This window comes from Dreissena polymorpha, chromosome 1, assembly GCF_020536995.1.
Source record: "Dreissena polymorpha isolate Duluth1 chromosome 1, UMN_Dpol_1.0, whole genome shotgun sequence".
NCBI lineage: Eukaryota > Metazoa > Mollusca > Bivalvia > Myida > Dreissenidae > Dreissena > Dreissena polymorpha.
Window position 1 is genome coordinate 131,098,623 of NC_068355.1, and position 14,987 is coordinate 131,113,609.

The window sequence follows — 14,987 nt, forward strand, 5'->3', positions numbered from 1 at the left end:
TTTACTATACAGTTGAAAATATATATATGGAGTATATCCTTCAGTCTACATACATATGGAGTATATCCTTCACTTAATTTTACAGCTGATCATACATATGGAGTATTTCCTTCAGTTCACTATACAGTTGATCATAATTTTAGAGTATATCCTTTAGTTTACTGAACAATTGATTGTACAAATTGAGTATATTCTAGGTAACTATAAAGTGTGATCATACATATGGAGTATATCCTTTAGTTTACTGTACAGTTAATCATACATAGGGAGTATATCCTTCAGCTTACTGTACAGTTATTCATACATATGGAGTATATTCTTCCGTTTACTTTACAATTAATAATACAATTGGAGTACATCCTTCGGTTAACTTTGCGGTTTTAACGTTTTCTGAATAAAGAGATGCAGTTTTTATATTTAAAATCAATTCCAAGTTAATGTTTGCTAGCATTTTAAGTGAAAATAATATATGATATAAAATACTATTGTTTGCCACAGTCAGCTTGCTCTTTTATTACAATTTCAGAATCAGTAAGAAACGTGTTTTACCTTCCATTACGAACAACTATCAATAAATTGCCAAAGTACAATTAAAATATGTTTCTTCTTGTAGCACATCGTAAATCAATGAAACCACAACCCAATCATGAAGGTCACGCTTAGAAGAAAATCAGAGCTCACTACATGTACTGATACGACAATCAGCAACACTCATTTTAACTGACAACTTGTAAATGACTTAGTTTTTGTCAATAAACCTTGGAAACAACCAAGGAATATTGCCCAGCACATTTTTAAACACCACTTGCTAAACCAGACATGCAAGCTACCTGCCATTGTGATTTATGCTTGTTCTTTAAGAGTTTGTTTTGGTTGACAGTGAAGGATGGATATGGACTCAGTAAAACACTTTCCAGCTGCTGAGAGGAGCTAAAAAAAGGCAAAAATTATTTTTCTACATTTATTTTAAAGATTATTAAATGCACAAAGCATAAGGTAACTGATGTCAACAATTATATCACGACACCACAGCACTAGCAGTTTTAACTTACTGGCATAACAAAATAAATAGAATACACATAATCGCAAACAAAGCAATATCAACATATAAATATCTTTATAACATCTGTATAGTACAAGCACCGTTGTTTCAACAGTTTAAAGAACCGTTTTGGTCAAGAAATACGCAGGTATATGTAAATATAACTACTATGTACCACTTCAGTTGGGTTTATAAATGCTTTTAAGGCCTACTAACATTTGACCATATACAAGTCATGCGTGCCCTGCAGATAAACAAGACTATTGCCAAGCAATACATGTCCCCTACCTGCTCCACCATTGTCAGAATTTTTTTTTTTTTATCCCCGCCGAAAAAAATTCGGAGGGGATATTGTAATTGGTCCCGTCCGTCTGTCCGTCCATCCAAAACTTTGTCCAGAGCATAACTCGGAATCTATTCAATGGATTTACTTAAAACTTGGAATACAAAAAACCGTCAGAGACGGGTGATGCTCCCCAAAGTTTTTTTTTGTCACAATATTGCACTATATGTTCAGATATAAGGAAACGTCTTGAGGGCACAGTAGTTGGGGGGACAAGAATCTTTTTATATAAAATTTCAAAGGGCCATAACTCTGTGAAAAATCATCCGACCAGAACCCGCTGATAATATGCACATCTCCTCTTGGTAGTGAAGTTTCATTGAATTCCGGTCATTAGTTGCTGAGAAATATCCCGGAAAAATTGTGCACAGACGGACAAACACACACGCACGGACAAACGAAGCGGCGACTATATGCTCCCCAGCAATAAATTTTGGGGGAGCATAATAAACAGATGGCAACTAGGAGCAGTGCAGTGACCAAGAACCATAACTCTATCTACCTTAGTTTTTGAATTATCTCCCCTTTAATATAACTTTAAAGTAAATTTTTGTCTGGAGCATAACTCTAAATCTACTAAAAGAATTTACTTGAAACTTGAAATATAAACAGATGACAACTAGGAGAAGTGCAGTGACCAAGCACCATAACTCTATCTACCTTACTTTTTGAATTATCTCCCCTTTTATATAATTTTAAAGTAAATTTTTGTCCGGAGCATAACTCTGAATCTACTGAAGGGATTTACTTGAAACTTAAAATATAAACAGATGGCAAGTAGGAGAAGTGCAGTGACTAAGAACCATAACTCTATCTACCTTAGTTTTTGAATTATCTCCCTTTATTTAATTTCAAAGTAAATTTTTGTCCGGAGCATAACTCTAAATCTACTGAAGGGATTTACTTGAAACTAGAAATATAAACAGATGGCAACTAGGAGAATTGCAGTGAACATGAACCATACCTCTTTCAGCCCTAGTTTTTTAATTATCTCCCTTTATTTGTTTTATAAATATTATTCTACACTCTAAAACAAATGTTGTCATACAAGCAAACACATTTCGGCATGGATTTGGCACTACTGTGACAAGCTCTTGTATATTTTTTTACTTGTTGCCATAGCAACCAGAATTTTTTACGTAAGAACAAAATAAAATGACGTGCATAATGTCCATATTGCCATCTATCCATGTTTCAAGTTTCATGAACAAATATGAAGAACTTTTAAAGTTATCACAGGATCCAGAAAAGTGTGACGGACTGACAGACAGACAGACCATAAGTCCCCTCCGGAGCAACCGATAGGGGGGGATTAAGCATATATACATTTTTGTTGAAATGGAAAATGGGACAAATGCTGTACATGTTTCATTAAATATGGAAATCAATAAACATCGCTGTATTTTTATAAGATAAGGCATATGTGAAATAGATGACTAGATAAAACATATGTATTAACACTAACAATATCATTTGATGAATTTTTAGTTGTCTTAAATGATACTTCTAAATATTTAGAATTACTAATGGATGCCACAGGGTTTTAAGAGTTATCTGGCAGAATGATTACCAGGACATACAACTAAAGTTTTCACTGCTTGTGCTAATGAAATGATCAGTCAAATCATGGGCTATGTTCAATTAGCAGATTCCCAATGAAGACCTGATACGAATCTTGTTATAAGTTGTTTGAATAAAATTTCTTATTGTTGCATTTGCTTAATAATATTACTGGTTGGTTATATACCGGCAAAAATCTTAACTGGATATCCTTCACGTTTGGGTTCTTTATCATTTTGCATTTTCGTAAACAAAATTAATATTTGTGAGTATGCACAACAAAATAGGCCATAACTGGGGTACAGAAAACACAGTCTTAATTTAAGTATGCTGAAGTATTTTCCAGTGTACTTTGTATGGTTAAATAAACAAAGAAATGCTTTACAAAGCAAATTAATTTGATTAAAAATGCAAATCAATGATCGTTTGAAATTTCGCATCTAATAATAGCTAGACTGTGTGTGCTTTAATAATCAGAAATCTTCAAAAATTACCAACAATTGTGAACCCAGGGATTGGGTTTTTACTGTGCATGCACACGTTGATATACAAACCCAGACAACTGTTGTACATGTTTTAAACAAACTACGTACAAATCAGCATTTTTTTATCATAAAAATTTTAATCTTGTAAAGCAATTGAACATTGTTCATAAGAAAAGCATTTATTTAAAGGGGCCTTTTCACATTTTGGTAAATTGACAAAATTTAAAAACAGTTGTTTCAGATTCACAAATATTCGTTTTAATTATGATATTTGTAAGGAAACAGTAATACTGAACACTTACCATGCTCTAAAATTATAAGCCATTATATGCATCTTTTGACGATTTAACAAGAGATGTGTTTGTCACAAACACAATGCCCCTTACTGCGCCACTTTGAAGCCATATATTTGACCTTTGACCTTGAAGGATGACCTTGACCTTTCACCACTCAAAATGTGCAGCTCCATGAGATACACATGCATGCCCGCCAAATATCAAGTTGCTATCTTCAATATTGCAAAAGCTATGACCAAGGTTAAAGTTTTGCAACACACACACACAATGACGGGACAGATACACACAATGACAGACAGGCCAAAAACAATATACCCCCGATCATTCGATCCAGGGGCATAAAAACCTGAAAATTATAAAGTATTGCAACGCGAAACAATTGAATAATTTGAAGAGGTCCATTGTTGTCTTTATATTTTTGTGGAACTACGAGGATTGCTTAAAAAGAGTAAAAAATACATCAGTCATTGTATGAGCACAGTTGGTCGAGTGGTCCAAGTGGTAGACTTTTACTCCAGGGATCAGTGGTTCGAGCCCTGTTTAGGGTAACTTTCTTTTTTCTTTTTAAAATGTTATTCTTGATTTTTACTGGAGCTTTTTAGATCCAATATTTACATTTATCAATATAAAACATTTAATGACAAACTTCAATACATGCAAATATCTGTGAAAAGGCCTCTTTAAATAGGATGTTACTGTAGAAAAAATTGTTAACAAAGTTGAATATTTTAAAATGTCTGGATAATACTTCTGTTCAGAAACGTAGATAACATGTTATCTACGTATCTGTTCTGTTTGAGTGCATCAAATAAATTTAAAGGAAAAATTATTTCATATACAAATTTGCACTTTCATTTCATTTACATAATTTAACAAGTCATTTAAAAAAGTAATGTACATACATAAAATTGTAAAACAAACAGTAAACATTGACAAATGTATTCTAAACATCATTAACATTGGTACTATTCACATGTAAGGAATGCAATTTTTTATCACACATAATGCTATTAACTTTAATGCATGCAATTGTGTACACATTTTAGCAATTATATTTTAAAATACCAGCAAATCAACTGTATTCATATAAATCAAAACACTGCTGATCTTTGGCATGAGCAACATTTAAACAAACACTATTTTACCCCTTCCGCTCAGGAGGAAAGTGGAAATGGCTGTATGCAACAAGCCTAAAACAAGAACAGCCTGGGCGCTCAGGAGGAAAGTGGAAATGGCTGTATGCAACAAGCCTAAAACAAGAACAGCCTGGGCGCTCAGGAGGAAAGTGGAAATGGCTGTATGCAACAAGCCTAAAACAAGAACAGCCTGGGCGAGAGTTACTGGCTTTTCATGTTCAAAGCGGTTTGCCACTTATCGTTTATAAAGACTTTTTAAGCTTTTATCTATTAAGAAAGGTATTACATTTAGTTATATTTCTAAGTAATTTTAACGGATTAAAATGTGTATCTGTGTGGCAATTGGGTAAGTTGAAAAAGTACAACATTTTTTAGAGGAAAATAATTCATTGTTAACAAATTATGCTCATTAATTAACCAAATTAAATAAATTAACTATTTGTTATCCATTGCAGTCATTATACTCATACAGGGGTTTAACAAAATCGAAGACATAGGAGCAAATCACAGAAAATTGGTGATATAGTATACACAATTTTTACTTTGATTCTAAGAGAACAGACATGTCAATGTAAACTTTGTCAACTTAAATAAACATGTGATTATAGCTTGAGCATAGGTTGCTTTTTACAAACCTCTTTCAAATTCTAAGATATCCAAATAAACATAAACCCTGTGTTTCTAAATGAAATAAGCAAATTTAACAATTCCAACCTTTTTTAACAGAGAGTCATTGGCAAGCTTATCTATAAATTTCCCTAATTGAATAAAATTGCATCTTTTTATCTTAAGCATTTTAAGGAAGTAATGCTTGCACAAACAAATAGGCCCAATGATAAAAACTGTCAGATGATATCATTTTATGTTTATGACATCATTGCCTCACAAAATTGTGATGCATTGGGATGAAGATTATGAACCTATGAAAATGCTCAAATTGTTATCTTTCTCATGTTTCAGACACGAATATTTGTTAAAATAGTATAAAAAAGAACACATAAGAAAAGCATGTGACAAAAACATCTTGATCCCAATCGCCGCCTTGTTTGGTCAAATGTAAATCATATTTATAGAAACTGAAAGCACTAAACCATCTAACACCAAATAATAATAATATTGGTCGAATAAAATCATTAAATATAGAAACTTAAAACTCGATGACATCTAACACCAAATAATAATTATATTGATTAATCATAATACAATTTCAATGTTTCATACAAAATATCTACAAATGTGTTGACATATACATGTATACACAAATACATACAGTACATTATAGCTTTTTCATAATACAAAGTGAATAAGGCACAAAAATTAGAACCGCAAGCAAAATGTAAAATGCATCTAGATCTATCTATTTAGAAAAATATGGCAATGGATTTTAACACATATAGCAATTTAGGCTATCTGAAATTCATAAATCTGGTCAACATTTTGGATCTCAAACCAATCGGTCAATGGGTCTTATTACTGGCAAGTTTCTTAACGGTTGATTTGCAAAAAACGGCCAATGGGTCGCTTGACCCAGTGTCTGACCAGTTGGTCATAAGACAATTGCTTATTTGGTCAAATTTTGGACCCATTTCATCTTCCAGCTGGTCAGTTGGTCCAGTTGTTGACCAACTAGGAAGTGGGCAGTTGGTCTAGATGTCAATCACCTGTTCCCCAAAATGGCCATTGGTCCATAATAAGACAAGGGTCATATAGTGCGGTCAGTCATCATTCCAAGCTCAGAGCCTATCAAGGCATTGCTGCTGGAACCATCTGTAACAGAGAACAATGACAAGGTCATGGCAACATCAAATCATTACCTTCAAGAAATTATTCATCCCTCCGATGGGACCCATCCTCATGTCTGCATCAACAACAAAACTCCCATGAGGACACACAGTGCAAATTGTGGTTGAGGTTAGTTTTTGTTGTTCTTTGAAAGCATTTTTTAAAGAATTTTTAGATCAGTTTTATTTCAAAACAGATACAAGACAATATGGTATAATAAATGTTTATATAAATATTGAAATAAATATGTGCAATTGCAAAGCATTTTTCATCTGTAAATTTGTAACATATGTGACTGTAACTGACTAACATAGGATTATAATACTAAGTATTAATTTAAGGACTTTTTCTCTCAATAACCCATTACATTTTTTCATGGACCTTGGTTTATATAACAATGAAGACAAAAAGGATTTATTCAACTTTTTCATGATGCTGTTAGCATTTAAAACTTTTGAAGATATTTTAGTTTTGTAAGTAAATACATTCAATGACATTTTTTAAAGATATAAACATCATATATGCGCCACTCGTGAAAATATTATTTTCTATGATCACTCGTGAATTAAAATCGATGATCCACTGAATCCAACAAATTTCCTCTATTTATTAAACATACCACAACATAAAAAAACCCAAGTCTTTTCCACATTCCAATTAATCCTTTAACAGGATGCAAAAGTGAACGCAGTGAGCTTTAATTTTGCCTATATCCATTGCAATTTACCATGGTGACGATTTCAGTGCAACTGTGCAGTGCAGAAATTATACCTACTACAAGGAGTTGTCCGTTCTTGCCCTTCTTGACTAGATAGTTGTCTCCCTTAATGAATTCTATGCAGCCTTGTTTGCCACTTGTCAGATCATGGTTGATGCTTGAAAACACATAAAACAAGAGCTGTCAAAAGACAGCGCGTTCGACTAAACAAAGTGCTTGACAGTATAATGTAAGCCATCATGGGGAAATTGTTGATATTCAATAAGGTCAAGGTAATATAGTCATTTTCTAACTGGAAGAGCACCATAATTAAAACATATTGATGGCTTATGTTTTAAAGAAGTTGTACATTTATAGAGGTATATTTTCCATAATCTATTGAGCATTTGTAAAGACATAAAACACAATAAGATAGTAAGGTGATTTTAGACTTGAGAAGTAAAGTGGATCTAAACACAAAATTAAACAAAATATTCAATGTTACGGAGTCAAAAAAGGGCCATAATTCCATCAAAATGCCAAGTTATGCAACTTGTCCTGTACTGTCCCCTTATTATAGATAAAGAGTGTTCCAATTCAGAAAGCAATAGGTATGATACTTTAGGAGTAAAGTGGACCAAAACACGAAACTAAACCAAATTTAAATTTTTTCTAATAATAAAATAATAATATAATCAAAGGGGCCATAATTCTGTCAAAATGCCAGTCAGAGTTACATAACTTTGCCTGCACAGTCTCCTTATTATAGTTAGTTAGTGTTGCAAGTATGAAAGCAATAGCTTTGATACTTTAGGAATAAAGTGGACCTCAACACAAAACTTAACCAAAATTTTCAATTTTCTAAGTATGAAAAGGGAACATTATTCTTACAAAATGCTTGATACAGTTGTCTGCTCTTGTTTATAGATTGGGGTCATGTTGGTAAAGAAGTATGCAAAATATGAAAGCAATATGTCAAGGGACATAGAAAATATTTGAGGTGGTACTCAAACTTTTAAATAGATTTATCAATAATATGCATATTATAAGTGGAAGAAGAGCTGTGTTTATGAAACACAATCCCCCCTACTGCGCTTTGAAGTCCCACGGAAGCTATTTAAGAGAAAAAGAGGCCCATGATAACTTAGCCAAATATCAATGGACTGGAACGAGTATCACACTTTATCTGTAAGTCATGCAGGTAGGCTCACACCAAATAAAGGTCACAATGACCTTGACCTTTGTCCTAGTGACCTCAAACCATGTTTGATAATAGATCTCTATGAGATGCATGCAAATATGAAGTTAAAAGAACACAGACCCAAAAGTTTTTATTTTATGAGCAAGGTTAAAGTTTTGGGACAGACACACACATACAATGACAGACCGACAGGCCAAAAACAATATACCCCCTGATCATTCGATCTGGGGTCATAAAAAGGGCCATAATTCTTATAAAATGCTTGTTTCAGTTGTCTGCTCTTGTTTATAGATTGGGGTCATGTTGTTAAAGATGTATGCAAAACATGAAAGCAATATGACAAGAGAAATAGAAAATATTTTAGGTGGTGCGCAAACTTTAACATTCCAACGCTCATGCTCACGTCGACACGGGTTGAGTAGGATAGCTCCACTATATATATTTCATATACATAACAGTTGAGCTAAAAAGAGCCTCGCTTGGAGTAAAAAGGAAACTATGCATGTATGTTCGTCCAAGATTAGGCTGTGCAGTCCATACAGGCTAATCAGGGACGACACTTCCTGCATGTATGATACTTTTTGTTAAAAGAAAGTCTCTTGTTTGGAAAAATCCAGTTGAGGCTAACTAGACAGTCTTAGCAGGCAGGACACTTGCATTAAGCCGTGGTTTTACAGGGTGAGACTCAGGACACTTGCATTAAGCCGTGGTTGTACAGGGTGAGACTCAATTGTATGTGTTCTGTTGTTTAACCCTTTACCACTTAGATACCTATTTTGACGCATTTGCAGTCCCTTAGAATGTTAAATTTAATTTAAGACCTTTCTTACTAGAGTCAAGTTTTAAAGGCTTCATTCACAACTCTTAGATACTTATGAGCAGCAAACAGCATAAAACCTGAACAGACTGCAAGTTACTGGCAGGTTGTTCTGGTTTTATGCTGTTTGCACATAGCCATTTTCACTTTGCTTCTGAGTGGGAAAGGGTTAGATTTTGATGACAACAGTATGTACAATCATTACAGAAGTTGACCTTTTAAAGCAAAATCATTCCACTAGTTTCAATATTCATACAAGTTTTGTTGTGAGAAACTTGTTTTAACAAGAGCACCGCCTTGCGGGTGCAGACCGCTCATCTATTTTCTTTTTAAAGGTGAAGGGACTCTCATTTTCAATCACAAAGGAGGGAGGGGTGGAGTGAAGAGGGGTGCATTGTGTGGGAGTGTGGACATTTATTACATTATCTTCCAAAAATGCGAAAAAAAGGAAAAAAAATCGGGGGTGGGGGGGGGTGGGGGGGTGGGGGGGTGGAGGTGGGGATTCTTAAGTGCGATGATTGGACGGTATTTCAAACATAAAATAATAAAAATAAATATTTGTGTTTTTTAACCGTTTCAAAAAAAATAAAATGGGGGGGGGGGGGTAAGGTGGGGGGGGGTATAGTGTGAGGGTGTGGTGGTAATTTGTGAGATGATCTTAAAAAAAAAAAAAAAAAAAAAAAAAAAATTAGGGGGGGGGGGATTCAGGTGGGGGGAGGGGGGTGGGTTTCTTGGGTGCGAAGGTTGGACGGTATTTCAAACATTAAATAATCCAAATAAATAGTTTTGTTTTTTAACCGTTTAAAAAAAAAATTAAGGGAGGGGGTGGGGTGGGGGGGTATAGTGTGAGGGTGTGGTGGTCATTTGTGAGATGATCTTAAAAAAAAAAAAAAATTGAGAGGGGGGATTCGGGGGGGGGGGGGGGGGGGAAGGGGGGTCACGGGCGATGGTTAGGGTGGAGTCTATTATGGTATGTCAGGTAAGAGTAGTTTTGTCAAAGTATCAATCAAATCTAATCATAAATAAAGAAGTTATGGCCATTTTAGCAAAATTTAATAATTTGACCTTGAAAAGGTCATTCAAAGGTCAAGGTAAAATTTAACTTGCCAGGTACAGTAACCTCATGATAGCATGGGAGTATTTGAAGTTTGAAAGCAATAGCCTTGATACTTAAGAAGTAAAGTGGATCGAAACACAAAATTTAACCATATATTCAAAGTTACTAAGTCAAAAAAGGGCCATAATTCCGTAAAAATGACATCCAGAGTTATGCAACTTGTCCTTTTACTGTACCCTTATGATAGTTTGCGAGTGTTCCAAGTATGAAAGCAATATCTATAATACTTTAGGGCTAAAGTGGACCAAAACACAAAACTTAACCAAACTTTCAATTTTCTAAGTATAAAGGGCCCATAATTCCGTCCAAATGCCAGTCAGAGTTACATAACTTTGCCTGCACAGTCCCCTTACGATAGTTAATAAGTGTTGCAAGTATGAAAGCAATAGCTTTAATACTGTAGGAATAAAGTGGACCTAAACACAAAACATAACCAAATTTTCAATTTTCTAAGTATAAAAAGGGCACATAATTCTGTCAAAATGCCAGTAAGAGTTACATTACTTTGCCTGCACAGTCTTCTTATGATAGTTAGTAAGTGTTTCAAGTATGAAAGCAATAGCTTTGATACTTAAGGAATAAAATGGACCTAAACACAAAACTTAACCAAAATTTTCAATTTTCTAAGTATAAAAAGGGCACATAATTCTGTCAAAATGCACGCCAGAGTTATCTTACTTTGCCTGTCCAGTCCCCTCATGATAGTAAGTTAGTGTACCAAGTTTGAATGCAATAGCATTGATACTTTCTGAAAAAAGTGGACCTAAACGCAAAACTTAACCAAAATTTTCAATTTTCTAAGTATAAAAAGGGCACATAATTCAGTCAAAATGCACGCCAGAGTTATCTAACTTTGCCTGCCCAGTCCCCTCATGATAGTTAGTAAGTGTACCAAGTTTGAATGCAATAGCATTGATACTTTCTGAGAAAAGTGGACCTAAACGCAAAACTTAACCGGACGCCCCCACAAATGTATTCTTCTGTGGCAAAAAGGTAAGACTTGTTGCAGTCAAAATGTCCTTCTTTGCAAACATTTACCTGTTCACATGAAGGTCCTTAAATTGTGAAAGTTTGGGAAATATTTAATCAGTGGTTAAACAGCTTATTAAAACACAAGCTTAGAGACATACAAACGGACAAGTGCAGTGCCTAATGTCTCCCACACAACAATTGAATAATAATTGAAAATAACACTTACGTCCCACCGGTCGCTATTTTTAGTACATTCTCCTTGTTGGCAATCATGGTAAACCTGGTCAGTGTCTCAATGATGTGATCACTCTGCAGAATTATGTCCCCCTGGATTGAAACATGCAAGACCTGGTTGTGAAAACAAGCTAGGTCACACTTAAATTCATATTCCATACATTTGGCTTCTATCTTTTGCATCTAAAAATTATATTTGCCTCAAGAAATGACATTGTTTATAATATGTAGTATATAAAATTTACCACTAAAAGCATCAACCACCTAATTATCAGAAAATTCTTACATAAGACATATTGATTCATAATCAACAACCCATTTAGTATGCTTTTAGAACTAAAAGATATTAAGAGTGTTATGGCATGAAACAATAGGGCAAACCAATTATTAACAAGCAAATTCGATGAATTGATATCCCCCGCCAATATATTTCTGGACTCAAAAGTTTTCTGGACTGATGGACAACGCCAACGTGCATCATCCTCTTATCCATATATATATATATATATATATATATATATATATATATATATATATATATATATATATATATATATGTGTATATATATATACTCATACCAAGTTTCAATGAAATCCGTCGAAGCACTTCCAAGATATGGCTCCGGGCACACACAAAAAGCATTTTCACTAGATACAAAGGGCCATAACTCTGTTATTATCCAATGGTGTACAATACCATTTGGCGTGCATCATCCTCTTATCCATATATATACTCATACCAAGTTTCAATGAAATCCGCCAAAGCATTTCCAAGATATGGCTCCGGACACAAAAAAGCATTTTTTCAAGATACAAAGGGCCATAACTCCGTTATTAACAGATGGTGTACAATGCCATTTGGCCTGCATCATCCTCTTATCTATATATATATACTCATACCAAGTTTCAATGAAATCTGCCAAAGCACTTCCAAAATATGGCTCCGGACACAAAAGTGCCGGACGGACGGATGGACAGACGGACGAATGGAATGACAACGCCAAAACAATATTCCTCCGCCTATGGCGGGGGATAACAAGACTATTGCCAAGCAATGATGTCCCCTACCGGTGAAACTCCACAATTTTAAGAATTTTTAAAAATATATATTTGTTGCCATAGCAACCAGAATTCTTGACGTAGGAACAAAATGATGTGCATAATCTCCATATTGCCATCTATCCACGATTCAAGTTTTAACAAGGGACAAAATTGTCACAAAACCAGGTTTTCATTGTGGAAAAAAATCTGATAAAGGGAGACAACTCAAACTGAACTTTTTAAATGAACAAACAAAATTAACCCCCTTTGTAAGTTTGTTTTAAAATAAATCTATTTTTAGTCGTGGCGACCTTGACATTGGAGATATTACGTGATTCTTTCGTGCGACACACCGTCCCATGATGGTGAAAAAATGTGCCAAATGATTTTAAAATCTCATAATGAATGACATAGTTATAGCCCAGACAAGCTCATTTATGGCTATTTTTTACGTTTGAACTCAAAGTGTGACCTTGACCTTGGAGATATTGACGTAATTTTTTCGCGCGACACACCATCTAATGATGGTTAACAAATGTGCCAAATGATTTTAAAATCTCACAATGAACGACAAAGTTATGGCCCGGACAAGCTTGTTCCGCCCGCCCGACAGCCCGCCAGCCCGCCAGCCAGCCAGCCCGCCCGCATTCGCCAATCTAAGAACCAGTTTTTTCCTTCGGAAAACCTGGTAAATTTTACGTTATCACAGGATCCAGAAAAGTGTGACGGACAGACTGACAGACAGACACACAGAGCGCAAACCATTAAGTCCCCTCGGGTTTCACCGGTAGGGGACAATTATGTTACAATCATGAATTTCATGAGACTTAATAGAAGTGGATAATGAATAAATACTGAACAAGAGATTGCCAATCAATATGGTCCCCTACCGGTGCAACTCCACCGTTGTCAGATTTTTTTTATCTTTTTTATATATTTGTTGCCATAGCAACCCTAATTATTGACGAAGGAACAAAATGAAATGACGTGCATAATCTCCATATTGCCATCTATCCATATTTTAAGTTTCATGAAAAAGTATGAAGAACTTTTCAAAGTTATAGCAGGATCCAAAAAAGTGTGACGGACAGACTGAAGGACAGACTGACAGACAGACTGACAGAGCGCAAACCATAAGTCCCCTCTGGTTTCACCGGTAGGGGACATGATTATGCATACAATCCAATCATGTGTTAAATCAATTTATTCTATTACAAACTCTGTGAACAAACATCAAGTGTATTGATTGACAATTAATATTTCAATTTTATATCTATATGCTTAATAATATGCAAATTAATATTATTGTCATTTACCAGTTAGCAATAAACTTAACCAATTAAAAAAGCTGATATAAATCAAAACCTTGGATTACACTAATTTGCAAAAAACAAAACCTTAGGGTTCATGATAAACTCTATTATCTTTAAGCAGCTCTTACATCAATCAAACAATGATTTGTGAGTAGAAGACTATTATATAATAGAGAGTTGAGGTGTAAATAAAAGGCATCATGTGTTACTGAATTGGAACAGTAAAATCCTGTAAATAATATGGAAAGATGAGATAAATGTATATTATTGAATACAAGGAAAGATCGGCAACAACATTGTAAAAGTGAAATCCTAACAAGAGCTGTCTCGAAAGGATGACATATGCCCCCAATAAATGCTTTGATAGAAGTTATTGAAATGCACTAAGTGACCTAGTTTTTGACCCGGCATGACCCATATTCGAACTTGACCTAGATATTGTCTAGATACAACTTCTGACCAAGTTTGGTAAAGATCGGATGAAAACTATTTAAATTAGAGACCGGACACAAAAAGTGTGACAGACTGACAGACCGACAGTGCGAAAACTATATACCCTCTTTTCTTCGAAAGGGGGCATAAAAAGGCAAATGTGGGCATTTCAAATTTAAGAGTGAATAGTAAGATGCACTGAAGAATATAAGAAAACATCTGTGACTCAATTGTAAGATTAAAATCTTGTATAGACTTTAACAAGATGAAATGTATATTGGCCATTTAACAGAAATGTGGGCAGCTTATTTGTATGAACATAGTCCTATAATTAGTCCCCTACTGGTTTCATCGGAGGGGACTTATGGTTTTGTCTCAGTCCGTCCGTCACACTTTTCTGGATCCTGGGATAACTTTAAAAGTTCTTAATATTTTTTCATGAAACTTGGATAGATGGCAATATGGACATTATGCACGTCATTTCATTTCGTTCCTACGTCAAAAATTATGGTTGCTATG

The 14,987-nt window shown here is 34.6% G+C and overlaps 1 protein-coding gene across 7 annotated transcripts in view; it reads right to left on the minus strand.

Moving 5' to 3' along the window:
* Positions 1-947: 947 nt before the first annotated feature.
* LOC127850028 (unconventional myosin-Ic-like) overlaps positions 948-14,987 on the minus strand; it is a 95,768-nt gene continuing 81,728 nt past the window's right edge. For 6 of the 7 annotated variants that reach the window (XM_052382772.1, XM_052382790.1, XM_052382771.1 and 3 more), the window contains 3 exons: positions 11,675-11,775; positions 7,416-7,519; positions 948-6,629 (listed from right to left, as the gene is read on the minus strand). In XM_052382772.1, coding sequence (XP_052238732.1) covers positions 6,565-6,629; positions 7,416-7,519; positions 11,675-11,775 — 270 coding nt within the window. In that variant the 3' untranslated portion in view covers positions 948-6,564. The remainder of the gene's footprint in view (positions 6,630-7,415; positions 7,520-11,674; positions 11,776-14,987) is intronic. The other variant, XM_052382806.1, reaches the window with a different exon arrangement.